The sequence below is a fragment of the Trichoplusia ni genome, assembly GCF_003590095.1.
Source record: "Trichoplusia ni isolate ovarian cell line Hi5 chromosome 5 unlocalized genomic scaffold, tn1 tig00002244_group4, whole genome shotgun sequence".
Classification (NCBI taxonomy): Eukaryota; Metazoa; Arthropoda; class Insecta; order Lepidoptera; family Noctuidae; genus Trichoplusia; species Trichoplusia ni.
This window is the reverse complement of record NW_020799619.1, coordinates 1-18,666: the sequence shown is the minus strand read 5'-3', so window position 1 is coordinate 18,666 and position 18,666 is coordinate 1. Positions and strand designations below refer to the sequence as shown.

Sequence of the window (18,666 nt, the reverse complement as noted above, 5' to 3'; positions counted from 1 at the left end):
TCGAGCAATCCCCATAAATACGCGTGAGTAAACCGTTGCATCATTTAATAATGGATTAATACTAATCAATCGGCCAATTTACCTAATGACCTGTTTCTTTATCTTTTTAACAAACAATATTTTCAAACTAAACTATTTGGCGTATTTATTTTACCTGTAAGTAATAAAAAACTATTCTAAACTGTGCAAAGTGAACAAGAATGCAATAAAGAATTGAGTATTGAGGTATTGAGAATAACATTTTTTAAGTTTACCGCTGATCCAAATAGTGTAGGGCTCAAATACTAAATACAACCTAGAAGCCAGAAAATTCAACTAAAAGTTGAACCACGATGTATTTTTAAACGACTAGCAATATTTATTTAAATAATATAAAATATAACTGACAAAGTTCCTCTGTATTTAGTTAAACATTGCAATAATAGTTAAACTTTGAATACCTCGACATAATTATTCGACTAAAACCTTTCTGCACATGAGCACATCACTATCATAGTTTTGACATTACACCAATCGGTGTCGTGGGGTGCCTGTGCCGTGTCATCGAAACTTAATTACACGTCGTATACACTATACATTGAACGATTTACCTATCAGTGTGTTGCAACGTCGGCAACTTTTTATTGTTTATACAAAATTATATTATTTTTCAATATGTCGTCCGTTGAAGAAACTTCTCAACTTAAAGCTGGACATCCCCCGGCAGGTATAAACTTAATTACTTATGCCTTTGTTTATGTAGGTAGACAAGCGATTTAAAAAAAAGTTTTTTATTATACTTTGTGCCATATGGCGGTAAAGTAAGTTGATAAATTAGTTACGAAATATATTTCATGCGCTTTATGAAATTCACAGCATACGGATATAATATAGGTAAAAGATAAGATGTTTTATTTATAAACTGGAATTCGATCGACTAATGTAAGGTCTGAGTTTGACCATGACGTCATTTTTAAGTTGTTACGGCTTATTGCGTGTTGTTAAACAAAGAGGTATTCTCAAGGTCACCAGGCGGTCAATATAAAGCCAGTTTTTCCTGAATTTTAAACCAAAAATGGCCTAAAACTACTGTTTTGTGTGTTGCTTTCCTTTAGTACAATTATTGTCCTTATTTTAATAGTGGAGTTAATTTAGTTGTTCAGATAAGGCTACTTTCAAAATCTTTCCATACTGATGTATTGTGATTTATTCAACTATACTTCAAAATATAAATTCTACTGGAATATTTTTTTAACAAGATCCCAATTAGACCACATTCTTAAAGAAAAATTAAAAATTTGCAGTGAAAGCTGGTGGCATGAGGATCACACAGCACAAGACCCCTCATTCAAAAGATGGCAAAGAACCAGCAAATGAAGACTTAACCGGTCTATCTGGACCATCACCCGTGCCTTCCAACCCCGTGTCTATCTCAGGAGCACCCAATAGAGGCAATGCAGACTTCACTCCGGAAGCTGCGCAAGTGGCCCACAGTCCTAAGCCTCCGGCACATATTAACTTTAAGCCCCAGACCAATATCCAACAGCCCAGGAAGTAGACATCATATTACAAGGACTTCATGGCCCCAATTCTATTATTTACAATTGCTAATGAATGAATGGAAATTGAATTAAATGACACTATTTGTATTTTCCTTAGAATTTTGTTACCGCAGTAATTGAAAATTCAGTAAAGGGCGGATTACTCAACACATGTGAATTTCTTGTTATTGTGTTGATAAAATGGTTACGAGAATAGTGTAATCCAATTTCCATTCAATCATTGGTTATATAACGGAATTGGGGCACAGGTAGTTGGGTAGATTTACAGATTTTAGATCAAATTGGGTATTTGACAAAAAGGAACTAAGAAGTCCGCCAGATAAATTTCCCAGAAATATGGATAACTTTTCTTAACCCCCACTACTATATGTTTCATCATAAGATGTAATTAAATAAAAAATACATATCCCATATTTTTGGTAAACCTGTCTGCTGGACTGCTTCGGTTTGTTTAGTCAAATATCCTATTGTATTCATCATGATAATATTATAACAATAGTAATTAAAATCCCCAAGCCCCTTTAGAGGAATGACATTTCAACAATCATTAGTGCCTACTGATAAAACTGAAACTTGAATGCATGAAGGTGACAATTCTAAGTTATGAATAATCAAAACAAAATGTCAACTCCATACATTTGAATATTAAATTATAAAAAAAAATGTCTTCCAAAAACTGTATGAGAATTATCAAAAAAAAATGTTTATTCTTTAACAATCACCTTTTACATTCAGTCTTACATAGAGACCTCCTTTTAAGTAAGCATATACCTGTGTTAGGAGGCCCCGCTCTTCAAACAATAAGGAAACTAAAATTTAGTGAAAATATCTCTAGATTTTGAATTGACACAAAATCAAATCATTCCATATTAAATACATCAATGTTATTGATATCACAAAGGTGAATACTCCAAAAAGTTGTTACACAATTGTAATATCTGTCCATTTATCTATCTACCTTGATAACTTGTCTTGTTTACATTAGGTATTTAATGCAAACAATAATTTTGAATATGTGATAAACTATTTTCATTACAGATAACATATCTTTATTAAGATAAGTTGCATAGTTTTTTGAGAAATTTAAAAACATGTTGATTGATGTTTTCAAATGATTTTGCTCAGAGTACATTTTAATAAAGGTTTTTGACAAATAATCTGTTTAGTCAGGCAGATATAAAATGTATCCAAAAAATATTGGAAACGTATTTTCTCTTTTATCTCGCTATCAAAAACTTAAGGGGATGCAGTGAAATAAAACCTTGAGTCTCGTCACATTACGCTTTTTACTAGCAATGTTACTAGCCATCACTATCTAACACACATCTAATTACCTAAGTGCTTCTTATCTTCTTAATTTTTTAATGTGATATAAGAAAAATATGTACCTATGCAATATATTTATAAAATCTGTCTGACACACTACTTAGATATTTTTAGTCAGATACTCTGTCCTGGCTATAGAAGTGTTGAAAGATTAAGAGCATCTGTGTTAACATTCACTATTTCAACATCATCAAAATATTTCTCTTTGCTGAAAGAAAAAGAAATACCTTTATCTATGCACACTTGTCTAAATAAAACAATAGTTATCCAAAACCATATTCCCAATATCACATTTGCAATTAAACATCTAATGTTGACAAAATGAAAACTAGTGTTGGCAACACTTAATAATGTTGCCAACGTTAAAACGCTAGCCACTAGCCTAGTGATTAGATTGGTATATTAAGAATATTTGTATTATAATAAGCACTGTATTTATTTATAAAGACTTAAAATTATACATCAGTGTTCCCTAATTTTGAAAGGGTGATCAATATTGCACAAATCACCTGTTAAACTTGTTGAATGGTGATCTGTAGCTAGGCTTTAAATCAACCATCCATAAGGGATCTTCTTTGAAAGTGATATTTGGATATTTGACTAAATCTAATCATTTGAATCTGTTCAGTCCTTTATACAGACTTCCAAAAAACATTTAATTTCAGATTAAGATGAAGTGTATGGTAGTGGGGGTTAGTCACACCACTTGATAGTTAAAAGCTTACTGGTAAGTGACGTCACTGGCACATCATTTTTTTGTTTACGTAGTAAAAGAAAAAATACGCATCTGATATATTTTGGAAATTTGTCTGACAGACTACACAGTTTATTTTTGTCAAATACCCAATATCAATTGTGAAAGAGAGACGCTTTACGCCTTGTATATCGCTGTCACGCTTCCACAACTACTGGTGGCGCCCTCTGTGCATTTGACAAAAGACTAAGTTAAAATGATCAACTTTTCAGCAACTGGTATCTTGCTATAGCAACCTAATCAGATAAAGGCTTTACAAATACCCAGTGGTTTGAAAATTTGTTAAACACAGAAAAATGATAAAATTGTGTGTTGTAGGTTACATTCTATTCAATGATATAATGAGTGTCTTAAAGTCTTTTTATAAATAAATGGTCACATTCCCAGAAAAAATAAAAATATTTAATAGACATTGACATGTTATTCGCCTTTTCCAGTGTTCCTAGTTAGCTAGAGGACAGTTGCTACATAAAAAAATAAAAAACTAGTGTTAACGTTGACCATTTATTTAGAGTGTTTAAAATATAATTAATAGCTGAAAATGACTCATGGATAAACAGTGTTGTATTTAATTATATTAAATGTTAAAGTTCATTAATGTTACTCCTGCACAAATTTTCTTTTTTTCCTGTTAAACAGCACATTCTTCTTGGTGTACAAAATTTAGTTTAAAAAGTTAAGAACTGATTTTTGTAACAGTGTTATTCTGGTTCTCTACGTCATTGTGGCCCTAGTTATAAAGTGTGTTTGGTTACAGGCTCTAGACAGACGGACCGCATTTCAACTGCAATACTAATTCAAATTGCAGTTGACACGACTGCAATAGATCTACCAAACTTGCAGACCGATTGCACGCCGACTGCAGTTTGCGGTTGGATTGCAATTTAAGTGCCATCTTTCCGTCTATTGTCTAAGTGTATTTTTGTTACGAATTATAAAATAATATATTTTTGGTTTTGAAATTTTATCGTGCATTGAACAGCAATAATTAGAGAATTTAATCATAGAATTAAAATCATAGATAGAGCAATTAAATATATTCTATATTGATTGGTGCTAAGCCACTGATGTTTATAATTGATAAATTGCATTTCTTCCACATTCCTAAACATTGTATGGTTGATTGCAGAAAAAAGGTTCAATTTCATAACATTTGAGTTGCAAAATATTATTAGGGTAGCAAAAAGTTCCAATTTCTTGTGAAATGTCTTGTCTCATAATACCTACATTGATTTTTTCTTTGGATGTTTAGACTTGGTCATATGATATTTGAACTTTCATGATACCTATTTATTTTGCAACTGTACCAAGTGTTATGGAACTGAACCAAAAAATAATAATTTTACTTTTCTTATTCCTTTTTTTCTGGTGTAAATGTTTTGCACCAAGTGTTTTAAGTAATTTTTCTTTTTATAATTAGTTTTAAAATAAATTTGGTATGAAAGCCGACATGTATTTTTATTTACCAGACCACTGAATAAAGATGCAATATTAAAACAGATGACTATTCTTGCTTATAAGGCTTTAAGATTAAAAAAGTAAATAAAGCTTTATGTTACAAATAAATATGAACTTTATTAAAAATGGATATAAAGTACAAAATAAATAAATCAAAATGCTTAACAGTAGACATTCAATATAAAATCCATTAAGTATACAAAACCCTCTTCAAGTTGTGTACTATTTCATGTTCCTGTTTCCAGTTGAAGGCCTCTTCAGTTTCGATAGCATTGTGTTGTATAACTATAAAAATAAAGATTACATTATTAATAAAAATAATAAATATTTGTTAACAACTTAACACAATTTTACATTCGCATAATTTACCGCCGCTCCCAGAACGGCCAAAGAATCCAAAGTAAATGCGGAACTATTGCAAGTAGATATTTGTGTAAAAATAATTTGGCGATTATATTCATTCACTAGCTGACCCAGCAAACGTTGTTTTGCCTACTTAATTATTTCTAGTTGTATGTAATTTTAATGCCACATTATAAATGAATTAAAACAAAAATTTTCGTCCAAAAGTAAGAAAATATCTTTTTGTGTGAGCAACCCTTATCACTTAGGGGTATGAAAAATAGATGTTGCGGATTATCAGACCTACTAAATACGCGTGTAAAATTTGGTAATAATCGGTAAAGCCGTTTCGGAGGAGTACGCTTACTAACATCGTGACACGGGAATTTTATATATTAGATACATGTTATGAGGACCAGTTCCTTAGATTTCCCAGAAAACTATGACACCTGCCTTTCTGCAAATAGTGATGTAAATACATTGGCAGGCGGTGACTTGGCACTCACTAGATGGATCCACATTTGAGTTATGATACACATTTGTGTTATAATTACCTCCTCCTCTGATTGTTGCAGGGATGAGCCGGTGTTACTCCTCGTAGGGCCCATCACCTGGACACCTATAATTAAATAGCTTCTTACTCAAGATTTTTTCAAACCCCATTAAGAAAAATTCAGGTCACATGCACAAAGACAAACTCAGAACAGGCGTTTGGGTCACAGAAAAATATGTGATGAAATAATTTTTCAGAGAGGAGGAAATATATTTTTAATATCACACACTTCGCTGTAAGGCTCTAGACCGACGGACTGTTACAGCAACTATCACACGACTGCACGCCGACTGCTATTGGACCGCACGGTTGGTTTGCAGTTCTGTTGCAGTCGAGTCAACTGCATTCGAACTGTAAATTAGCAGTTGAAATGCTGCCCGTCTGTTTAGACCCTAAGACTCAAAGATAAGATAGAGTGAAAACACGGGGTGAGAAGTCTTGTCTGGGGAATGTAGTGTACAAAACTAGTAAAACTATTTTCTTCTACTTGAGAAAATCACAAATGCTTGTCCCACCCAGGGATCGAACCCGCAATACGTCGGGCGTACTTTGTATAGCGTGTGGCCTATAAACACCGACTATACGTGGAAAGTTTGAAATTAACGAACCTTTTGGCTTTGTCGGCTCCAGTTTTTCAGGCTGCGGTAAAGAAAACATTGATAACTTTAATATTTTGATGAAAATCAATCAATTAAAAAGCGTCTATTATTTATCTTATTATATAGATTTCTTAAATAAATAAGCAGTACCTTTGTACATGTATTCTTTAATCTGGTTTCTCACTACATATTATTTACTGTGTAAATAAATTATTAAATAAAAACATAACTAATTTATTCAATTCATGTTGTAAACTATTTTTTATGAAATGGATTCTTCGGAGTTGATTTTGTTTATGAATTTATAAGTAGGTAAACGAACTAAAGACTTGTCAACAGGTCTCATTAAGCTCTTAAGGCTAAGTTTCTTACCACATCTGCGACGCTTGGCTTGTAATACTTTGACGTCATTTCCCTCTCGCTAGCGCCACCGATCATTTGCGAGGCTGTTAAAAGTAACGAATAGGTACACAAATAGTTTAGATACCTGTATTTCAAACTACAAACATTCGCTCACAAGAGTAAATAGTAGGTATCTAGTATAATAGTGGTTATTAAAAAAAGACACCGCACATTTAGGAATTTTATCCTTGTGTGGCAAAAGAATTACAAACATTCAAGTCACATGCACAAAAACATCCAGACTCCAGTCTAGCATTCGTGGATCACACAAATGCTTGTCCTTCGCAGGGATCGAGCCCACGACACTTCGCGCTCTGTGGGTTTGGCGTGGTAACCTCAACCACGTATGTGTATATTGTTGAAGTTTATCGTACATATTTGCTTGCCCCAAACGGACTCCCTGTAGTTGACCCGCTTGCCCCCGCGGCGCCGCTTGCCGCGGCCGCGTCGCGCTGACGGCGCGCGTGACTCTACTGACACCCGCCGAGCCACGCGATGGTACAGGCAACGGGATGATACATTCGATATCTAAGTAGAAAATGTGATTATAAATCGTTTCTCGCTCAGATATATAACAAGAGAAAAATGTCTAAATAGACATCTCTTTTTTAACCCTCGACGCAAAAAGAGATGTGTTATACTCGTAAGTTTGCTATTGAAAGGATCGTGTGTTCTTAGACATTTTTTATGCATACTGGTTGAGCTGATTAAAGGTGTTGGGGGTCGTATTGATGACTTAATCAAGATAGTTAACTAACCTTCGTTTGATAATAAAATTGGTGGTGGGAAAATGGGATATAGAAATCCGATTGTCAAGTAAGAGTATCAATTATTACATCTCAGAATTTATCATCATTAAGATCCTATCATTTGCCCAACTATGGTGTGGTCGGCTTCCAGTCTAGATGGATATAGCTAAGTACCAGTATTTTACAAGAAGCGAGCCTCAGTAAGACTGGTTGTTAGACTTTCTAGCTTCTGAATGCAAGTAACGACTGTCAAAGATGTATTAAAACACAGCCAGGACCCACAATGTAACGGCTCTCCCGAAACACGGAGAAACTGGTTATGACATAAATGATCACCCATCCATAGACCAATGGTCTCAAGTGTAGCTTCACTTATGATGGATCAACACATGGAGCTGATAAAACTGAGACAAGTTAAAGATAATATGTCAAATGGATTATCGTCGGGATTTTCATTTTTTTAATTTTATCTTGATACCTGGTGAAGGTATCAAGACAAAATTACAGGATCCAGAAATTGCAAGATATTATTACAGTAACTGTGGTAGGAGTAAATAAAAGATTCTGACCAGTTCACACTGAAGATCGTCGACCTCATCCTCCATGATGTCCAGCTCATCCGAGTCCTTGGAGGGCACGATCATGAGCTTGGTCTCCGGGCACGAGCCGGACACCATCAGCTGCGAGGACTTCGGGAAGATCAGGCGGTGGGCGGTCCTGGAGAAGGAGGCTTAACGTAGACGAAGATGCTTTTGATTCTGATGGAAGTTTCTGTGCTAGTCTTTTGTTGACTTTTTTTGTGGTAAGGCGGGTGAATCCTCATAGACACCAACCCCCTCGGGGGAGGAAATGGGTAGTGTCAGACTCTTACTGACTAAACCTGAACCGCCGTGCTACCTCATCCGCGTTTTTGTGTCGGTGTATGGCAATACGTTGTAATCCTCCATAGGAGAACGCCGACGTGTAAGGAGCGTCGGCCTCCTCGTCTCATATTGGGACCTCATCCATAACATCGAATGTTGCCCCCCGCCGTGGGAGTCAGGTCTTGACCTGTTCTTGAATTATTTATCGGGCAATTAGAGGAATTCGTCTGCATTTTGTTTTTCTTTTCTCAAAACTTCGGACTGGATTAACTGATTTTGGTAATTCTTACTATTTTCATTTAACATATAATAGCTGCCCTTTGATCCCATACAAATTTCATCAAATTTGGTACAGTAATTTTTTTTAAGACGTTTTTAAGTACAAACGTTTTAGATGTTAAAAATATTATTATAACTTATTATTCGTTAACGTATTGTCCATGTATATAAGGTATATCAACATATTGTAGGTTTGTCTACAATACCTAGGTATATAAGAAGGCGGCTGGAACACCTCCCTGGTGGCCAGGTCCTGGCAGATGCCATCCAGCAACACTATGTCTTCCATCAATTCGTTTACCACGAACACCTGAAATTTACAAATATAATATGTGAGGGATTCTTCATTTCATATTAAACTTTTTTATAAAATGTTTAATATACAATATTGTACATACATATGTAACGATTTTTCTTTTGTCATTAAGGCTGCGCAAAAGGTAAATAAATAATACATCATTGTTAAGAAGAAAACGCAGAAATCACTGTGAACATTGTATAATAAAAAAATTAAAACCCGCCCGAACATTTGCTTAAAGCACAGCAATAACTTACACTATTTTATTTTTTCATAACATCGTGACACTTCTTATAAGTAGAGGTCGTGACTGCACATGACAAAAACTCACATCGTACTTGTTCTACCTAACCTTAAACGCTTTAAGACACGGCACGAAGGCGTGTTCCAGCCTCATGCTGAGCTTCTCCACCGGCCAGCTGTGGTACGCCGGCACCGTCGGCAGCACCATCATGGACATCTTGATGCCTATCTCCCGCCACATAGACGCCTCAAGGCTAGGCAAACAAGGAATAGTATACTTAAAAGAAGAAACGGCTATTTCGACGAACGGAGTCCGTTATCCTTCATCTGCCCTTAACCCTGAGCTGACGCGGCATCATGAAGTTCATGGTCAGCTCATGATCAAGGACTCCAGTTGGTTCCGAAACCAGAACTAGATTAGTGTGAGTAAACCGTTTCATCTGTACAACTGATTTTTAGGGTTCCGTACCTCAAAAGGAAAAAACGGAACCCTTATAGGATCACTTTGTTGTCCGTCTGTCCGTCCGTCTGTCCGTCCGTCTGTCCGTCCGTCCGTCCGTCCGTCTATCAAGACCCTTTTTCTCGGGAACGCGTGGAGGTATGAAGCTGAAATTTATATCAATTACTCAGGTCTACTGTCCCTTGAAGCTGTGAAAAAATCAAACTTCTAAGGCAACGCAATCAAAAGATACAGCCGTTTATGCCGCAAATTTTCGACACTTGCAAGGGAATCAAAACCTACAGGGTGCTTCCCGTGAACTCAGAATCTTGAAATTTGGTACGAAGCAACGTCTTATACCATAGATAAAGGAAAAATTACAAAAACCATAAATTTTTAGTTACATCACATAATATTTTTTTTTTAATAATTTTAAACTTACTACCTATTTCCTCATAAACGCGTAGAGGTATTAAATTGAAATTCATACCAAATACTCAGGTCTATAATACCTTTAAGCTGTAATAAAATCAAACTTCTATGTCAACGCAATCAAAAGAAACAGCAATTTAAGCTGCATATTTTGAAACTCGCAAGTACTCGCAAGGGAATCAAAACCTAAAGGGTACTTCCAGTCGACCTAGAATCTTGAAATTTGGCACGAAGCAACGTTTTATAGCACACATAAAGGAAAAATTCCGAAAACCTTAAATTTTTAGTTACATCACATAATAATTTTTTTTTTAATAATTTTAAACTTACTACCTATTTTCTCATAAACGCGTAGAGGTATTAAATTGAAATTCATACCAAATACTCAGGTCTATAATACCTTTAAGCTGTAACAAAATCAAACTTCTATGTCAACGCAATCAAAAGAAACAGCAATTTAAGCTGCATATTTTGAAACGCGCGAGTACTCGCAAGGGAATCAAAACCTAAAGGGTACTTCCAGTCGACCTAGAATCTTGAAATTTGGCATGAAGGAACGTTTTACAATCGAGTCATATATATTTATATGACTCGATTGTCGTAATGAACGAACTTTGTAAACCTTGCAGGTTTGTACGGAACCCTCGGTGCGCGAGTCCGACTCGCACTTGGCCGGTTTTTTTTTATCAATAGTAGCAAATAAACGTATCTCCCTAAGAAGGCAATCTCTCTCTGTATAAAATATCACGTAAACAAATGAGTTAATGTATGGTTTTTCAAACCAGCTTAAAAATGTAGCTTCTTAATCTGTTATTAAAATATTTCCGGACAAAACTAACCCCATTATGGGATGCGGGGCTAGATTAAACGCCTCCTTAATGATCGGCAGCGTGATGTAGTAAGCTTGCACGGCGGAGTCGCACCGCACTGTGTAGCTATAAGGCCGGTTTGTTAACACCTGGGACAAGAATTCATAGAAAAAATTACCTCCGGTCCGTATATTCGTATAGTGATTGAATGGTAACGGTTGAAAATTTTACAAATCAATGCACCATCGACATCGGATCATTTACTAGTATTTACAGTTATTTGCCGACATTCAGGCAGGGTCCCGATTCTGCCGAAGGCCGATGAATGAATGGCAATTGGATTAAATTTGAAATTATTCCTTTTCTCTTAAGCATTTTGCCAAGATAATAATTGAAAATTCATTGTATGGACAATGAGTGTGCCGTCCCGTACTAAATTTTAAATTACTATGTAAGAAAAATGCTTATGAGATAATAAAAAAATTAATTTAAAGCCAATTTTAAGACACGCGTCAGCCAGTGTAAGTAACTGAATTGGGGTCCATGTAGAAACAGCAAAGTGTTTCAGAGAATTCTGAGAGGGACAGCGCGTACGCAGTCCCTCACTACCAAAAATTACGCGTCCGAGTTATCCACATTAGGGATAATCGCAAGGGTCAACCCGCCCGCAGTGCAATGGGAAGGCCTCGCCCTGGGAGAACCGCCTTCATGATCACGGTTTCTCCTACGCCAGGTAAGTATGCCTTCTGTTCCGCCGCCCCGGGTAGTCGTTCAGTCGCGGAAAATCTTAACACCGCCATTCAGAAACATGACGTCACTGGCACAGCGCCATCTATCGAGCGAACAGCAACTAAGGTGTGGAATATATTGTTAAGGTTGCTACGGGGTACAGAGTGACTGAGAGGGGTGGCGCGCACATTGAAACAATTAATACCGTGTTGTGACTTGGAATCATTAATAAAATTGTTAAATAACGGAATCCTCCGAAGCCGCTAACAAAGTTCTTAGAGCAAAAGAAAAAGAGTCATAAATATTATGAACACGGTGTAAATATTTCTATCCAACAACAACAACTTCAGTGAGAAATTCGACTACCTAACTAATTCGTTTTCAGCCTAATCATACTAGATCTGTGTAGCCCAAAAACACAACCAAGATGATGTCGCCTACATTTATAATGTTTCATTAATAAAAGTTTGAGAATCTATGTCAGTGGCATTGCGGAATAGTTTATTCCATTCGATTACAAACTAGGTGTGCACACCCGTAATTCTTTAGATTAGGGTATTGGTCTTCAGTATTATTTTAAGCAGAAAATACACATGCATTTTGGAAAAGAATAGCAAACTCATTGAACTCGCCAGGCGAGTCTACGGCACTGGAATAGAATTTACGTGGACTCTCCGGGCGAGTCGGTGGCACTGAACGTGACATAAGTCTTAGTACAATTATGACGATAACATCCAACGACGTATATATTACGTAGTATGTACTTACTAATCCTGGCAACCCATTTGCCCATTTCGACAGTATTGAGGTTAGGTACTGAAGATTTTGATGGTATGATTAATGTTATTGAAATAATGCTTATTAGCACAAACAAATTCTTGTAAACCAGGATTTTAAAAAGAATTAGACGGAATTTCAAGTCCGGTAAAAAAAGTTTTTGATGAATACAAGCGACATTGGTTGTCTTATATGATATTTATCGCAATGCATTGACTAGTTTTCATAACCATGGCACTGGCGTCTATGACTTTTGAATTATAGCCTAAAATGTTTTACTTGCCTCATAGACAATTACATTGTAATTAAAGTATGTTGGACAAGAAATTACGATAGATAGCCGGATTATTAAGGTAAGAAGACTAATTTCTACCCATTATGTCTACCGAAAACAATTTCCAACGTTGATGGCTACATGCATGGCTTGTTTGACTCAAGGAACTCTGAGAGGGACAGCGCGTACGCAGTCCCTCACTACCAAAAATTACGCGTCCGAGTTATCCACATTAGGGATAATCGCAAGGGTCAACCCGCCCGCAGTGCAATGGGAAGGCCTCGCCCTGGGAGAACCGCCTTCATGATCACGGTTTCTCCTACGCCAGGTAAGTATGCCTTCTGTTCCGCCGCCCCGGGTAGTCGTTCAGACGCGGAAAATCTTAACACCGCCATTCAGAAACATGACGTCACTGGCACAGCGCCATCTACCGGGTGAACGGGAACTAAGGGGTAGAATGTATTGTTAGGGTTGATAAGGAGTACAGAGGGGTGGCGCGCGTAATGATATGGTTAATACCGTGTTGTGACTTGGAATCATTAATCAAATTGTTAAATGGCGGAATCCTCCGAAGCTGCTATGAAAGTTCTTAGAGCAAAATAAAAAGAGTCATAAATATTATGAACACGGTGTAAATATTTCTACCCAACAACCAAAACTTCAGTGAGAAATTCGACTAACTATGACTAAACTATACTAATATTACTATAAATAGATACATCCCTGTCCAGTGGCGATGTAAACATAAGTCACGGAAATGAAACACGTGGCCACGGCAATGAAAGGAAACTGTTTTACAAGGCACGGCGATGATGTTTTTTTCATTCCCGTGTATTTATTTTTCATTACCATAGCAATTTTGTCCACGGAAACCACGGCAATGAGAGCACCGCGATGAAAATCAAGGAATATAATTCAATTTACTAAAAAACTGGTAATAATTCTCAGAAATGAACACTTTACAAATAAACTAAATATAAATGGCATTGTATTGAATGCTCAATCGAGATTAAAAACTTATTGAAATAGAAGTTAGACCTATCCACGGCGATGAAAGAAAAAATGTCCAGTACCAAAAAAATCGAATACTTTTAATTATAGCTCGAAAACGCAGGCACGTACACACGTCGTTCCTTGTCGAGCCTTTCGACGTTACTTATATGCAACGTTTAACTATCAACGGGAGCGACGCAAAACGTTAGAATATAATGCAATATTCTCAAATATGTTTAGGACATGGCGATGAAAGGTAGTTCTGGGACAAACAGTTTTTTATTAACCGTACGTTGTATTGTTTAAATATTTGAATAAATGTATTCCGAGACAATACTTTAACTATTCACGAATCAAATAAAACTAAGTTTTAATAAAAATAACGATAAATTTTTGATCAATGATGTATTTAATACATCAAGGTGACGTGTGGACAAACACGGCGATGAAAGATTATGTGGTTTAACTTTTTTTTTTGGAAAACCTATTAATTCTATTAATAAAATATTTAGTGCTACAGATAGATTTTTATGTCATCTACCTAAAAAAATGTTAGAACTTTATAACAATGCTTTTTAGTACCAATTTCATCGACGCGGACGCCACGAAATTTTTGGGTCCGGGAAATTCATCCAAATAAAATAGGGAACAAAAAAACAATTTAGGTATCTTTTTACGATGCTGTATAATCAGACCTTATTGCTTAAATTGTGATGTATCATTTAACGACAAAGCTTCTCTTTTTCTCTGACATTCTTGATTTAATAACGAATTTTGTTTTTAAAACCTTATATACTATGTACAACGCCAATTTACTTTACGCGCGCCACCCCTCTGTACTCCGTAGCAACCCTAAAAATACATTCCTTACCTTAGTTCCTGTTCTCTCGATAGATGGCGCTGTGCCAGTGACGTCATGTTTCTGAATGGCGGTGTTAAGATTTTCCGCGTCTGAACGACTACCCGGGGCGGCGGAACAGAAGGCATACTTACCTGGCGTAGGAGAAACCGTGATCATGAAGGCGGTTCTCCCAGGGCGAGGCCTTCCCATTGCACTGCGGGCGGGTTGACCCTTGCGATTATCCCTAATGTGGATAACTCGGACGCGTAATTTTTGGTAGTGAGGGACTGCGTACGCGCTGTCCCTCTCAGAAATTCCTAGAAACATGGGGCGTTAAATGGCTTGACTATTTACTCTCCGAAATATGGCAAAATAAAATATCTACGTGTTTTGTAATTTTATATACCTGTTCATATCGTAATAAACTTATTTCAGTATAATCTATGTGACGGATCCAATGGCATTCTGGTAAAAAAGTAAGTTACCTGCCGGACCAAAAATCAAACCTACAATTTAACACTACAACTATCACCATACTTCTACTAAATGGTCATTACACATCAATTTACACATTCTTACCCCCAACACACCAACAGCATTACCGGACACAATATAGTCCTGGCTTGGCTCCGCAAACTTGAGGTCGGTGAAGAACTCGTAGTTAGGTATGGCTTCATCCATTTCATCATCCGGGGGTATGTACGTGGCCTCCAGAAGACCTGACACCAGGATATACATGCCTTTCGGTTCATCACCTGGATTAATTGGAAAAATATTAGAATTGCATTCGCTGCTAAACTATAACTGCATAAGTGAATCGATCTCAGTTGAAACTACACTTGACGCGGTTAGTCCGGGTGATCATCTTTGTCATAACGAGTTCCTCCATGTTTCGGAAGGCACGTTAAATTGTGGGTCCCGGCTGTTATTCCTACATCTTTGACTTTCGTTACTACTCATTACAGGTAACAACCGTCAAGGCCGGGGCCCACAATTTAACCTGTATTGAAACACCTAAGTCTTATGTACCTCTAGATATCAAAATATCGTTGATATTAAAGTTGAGTATTTCAGAGTTTTCTAGAAAGAACTCAGCAATCCTCTCGTTTCCTTGCAACCACGAGACGGCGCGGAGTTGAGTCTGAAACACAGATATACAAATCAACTGAAATAAGTTTTTTTTCAATTTCTCTCAAATCATTATCAAAATCAAATCGTTAGTATTAATTATACACAGAGCGAGTATCTGCCGGGGAAATAATTCTTATCAGCCTTTAAGATGTCTTTTTGTTTTTTATTTTATTTATTTTATTTGGTCAGTCTACCTGTGAGTCTAGTACCGGATTCGCCCGCTGTTAAATTGCTTCGATTCGCTCGATTCGGACGAATCCACTACTAACCCAAATTTACGTATCGTGCGGAGTTTAAAAAATAGGTCATTTAACTATTTCCATTTATTTAGGTACTCGAAAGAAGTTAAACAACTTTTATGAGACTTTTGATACAAAAACATAATAAATAAATAAACGACTGATTGATTTCAGTAGTATTTTGATTTTTTGCTCTTTGTTTACATTGATTTTTTGTAGCATATTTTGACAGAACACAAACCAAGTTTTAATTTTTCAGTAGGTACATAACGAAATCGACTCTCGAGAAATGCTGAATAAGTCAGAATAAGTGAAGAAGAATAACCTCAGGAGACGAGGGGGCCACCAGGCTCCCCTTGTGACGACATAACTGAATCTTCTCCTGAATCGCGTTTAGCAATAGCTTATATTCCATTTCGTCCAGAAATCCTGAAAGAGCAAAATTCCGTGATCCATGCATCCAGGGGCTAACTAAACTATCCTATTAAAATTTAAAATTCTTTTGCTAAGCTTTAAATAGCAATGTGACGATGATGAAGCACATCAGCGCACTACAAAGTCGTAACTCGTGTTTCGTTTTCAAAATTAATTAAAAGTTCTTATTCCAAATAGGCTGTTTTATAACCTTTTAATGACTCTAGTTGCGGGGTTTCAAACTACCCTTTCTATGGAGAAAAACACCATCAGGCATCCAGTAGTAATCGAAATCTCAGTATATTTTTTCCACTGGATACCTCTCACCTTCTTCCTTAAGCTGCATGGCATCAAGTATCATAATATTAAGAGTGGAGGTGGTCGCCTGTCGCGTCTTCACGGTGATGGCTGTCCACGGCCGGTCGCGCTGGAGCAGACCTAGCTGACGGGTCACTGCCAACCTATAGAGATGTGTTAAGAAATAAACACTTATACAGCATATACAAACGAGCTCAGAGATTTCGTCGCTGGTTCAAAGGCACCCCCTGGGACACACAAAAACTTAAGTATTTGGGTGGTTTTCGTTGGTTTCATTGTAGATCCCGGCGTACAGGAGTTGTAATGACGGGCATGTGTGGCGAGCTAGTCCCATAAAAAAGCTCAAGAGAGTCTACCATCATGCCTTAAACTTATATTATAGCAGGTGTGGAAAACACAATAAAAGCCGCTATAAACCAGCTTTAACTCCCGGCGCCGCCATGGGCGGCCTAGGGAGCGGTGACGGAACAATCTAAGCGCTTACCGCGGGCTGGTTCCATGTGATCCGAATAAATAATCATATAAGGAATTGGGGGAAGCCTTTAGCCAGCATTGAGGTCCAGAGCAGAGAATCATGAAAGGAATTGGGGGAAACCAGCATTGGTTCACAATGGACTACATTAAAAAACCCCAATACATTTATCATTTAGGAGATACTTTATATACCTATCACTATCCAGTTTGGTAGTGAGCATGTCATGTATCTGTTTGTTGTCAACCAGCTGAGGCAACAGTGTGCACACCTCCTGTGCACCAGTCACGAACCCCTACAACAGTAGGATATAGTAGTTTTAAATATACTTTTTTAATGTATTTATTTATTTATCAAATACTTCCAACTCTTCCAATTTTATAGAGTGTGTTACTCTTTCACGTTAAAACCACGGAACATAATTTGGACGAAGGTAGTGGAGGCAACTGATGTAATAAGGAGTAATTCGGGCTAGTTTTATTTCAGAAAAAAACACTATTCCACACGGACAAAGTCGCAGTTAAAGCTAGGACAGAAAAGTAGATTACATTTGCTTAGACTTCAACTGCACGGATAGCCGAATAGGTAGTAGTTTGTGTCCCGAGTCTGAGTGTCTTTGTGCTTGTGAATTGAATGTTTATGCAACCCCCCGCGACACAATGATTTAATTCCTTAATGCGGGAAACTTACATACAAAAATCAATAGCTTTTCACCTTGACAATTCATTATTTCTAGGTGCTGTTTTACATTGCACCTTAAATGTTTTCTTATCCGACCCTTACCTTACCGACGTCGTATCCAAACGCCAATTGGATGTCGATCATACGGTCAATGTAAGCCATGATCTTTGGAACTGATACCCTGAGAAATTAAAATCATTTTACTAAAAAGTGACGTACAATACGCTGCTAGTATAGACGGCCTCAAAATCACAGATTTTTTAGTCCGTTTTATGAACTGCCAAAAGATCAGTCCTTAAAACGGACAGATATCGTGAATTTTGGTCAGTTTTATGAACTGTCAAAAGGTTCTTCGTAAAAGGGACATATAAAATACCTGGCCAGCTTGCACAGTCTAAGGAACCGTAGCATCCTGAGCAGTTTGGTCGCGGTTATGAAGCTGGAGTTCACGTTACTCCATTTGTCCCAAGTCGTGAGAGCATCAATCACGTCCAGGACCAAATCTGTCGATGTAGCGCTGTATTATTAAAGGAACTTAGATCTTCATGAGAAATTCATGTAATTTCATGATTATACTTGTCAAGTTTGTTGGAGCCATAAAAGGTTTTTGTTCCCCATACGGTATGAGGGGAGGGGAGACAAAAAAGGAGTGAAAAGCTAACAACTTCATCTCACAAGAGCACGGCGTGGCAATTCATTGGACTCTCTCT

At 36.9% G+C, this 18,666-nt stretch overlaps 2 protein-coding genes and 3 non-coding genes across 5 annotated transcripts; 2 read left to right on the top strand and 3 right to left on the bottom strand.

Moving 5' to 3' along the window:
* Window positions 1-504: 504 nt before the first annotated feature.
* Window positions 505-2,578, top strand: LOC113506213 (death-associated protein 1-like). The gene is made up of 2 exons (XM_026889057.1): window positions 505-706; window positions 1,284-2,578. The coding sequence occupies exons 1-2, from the start codon at window positions 655-657 to the stop codon at window positions 1,535-1,537; spliced, it is 306 nt and encodes a 101-aa protein (XP_026744858.1). The 5' UTR covers window positions 505-654; the 3' UTR covers window positions 1,538-2,578.
* A 2,605-nt stretch (window positions 2,579-5,183) lies between these two features.
* Window positions 5,184-18,473, bottom strand: LOC113506214 (sodium/hydrogen exchanger 10-like; the record flags this gene model as incomplete). The annotated part of the gene is made up of 16 exons (XM_026889058.1): window positions 5,184-5,364; window positions 5,976-6,040; window positions 6,583-6,613; window positions 6,946-7,019; window positions 7,350-7,503; window positions 8,294-8,441; window positions 9,073-9,176; window positions 9,517-9,661; window positions 11,118-11,236; window positions 15,281-15,456; window positions 15,731-15,842; window positions 16,397-16,500; window positions 16,813-16,946; window positions 17,470-17,570; window positions 18,059-18,137; window positions 18,333-18,473. Coding segments are annotated over 16 exons (1,750 nt in total), but the record flags the coding sequence as incomplete, so codon positions are not given.
* Window positions 11,665-11,828, bottom strand: LOC113506218. The gene has a single exon (XR_003401706.1). It is a non-coding gene; the product is annotated as a U1 spliceosomal RNA (small nuclear RNA).
* Window positions 13,040-13,203, bottom strand: LOC113506217. Its single transcript, XR_003401705.1, has one exon. It is a non-coding gene; the product is annotated as a U1 spliceosomal RNA (small nuclear RNA).
* LOC113506216 lies at window positions 14,846-15,009 on the top strand. The gene has a single exon (XR_003401704.1). It is a non-coding gene; the product is annotated as a U1 spliceosomal RNA (small nuclear RNA).
* Window positions 18,474-18,666: the final 193 nt, after the last annotated feature.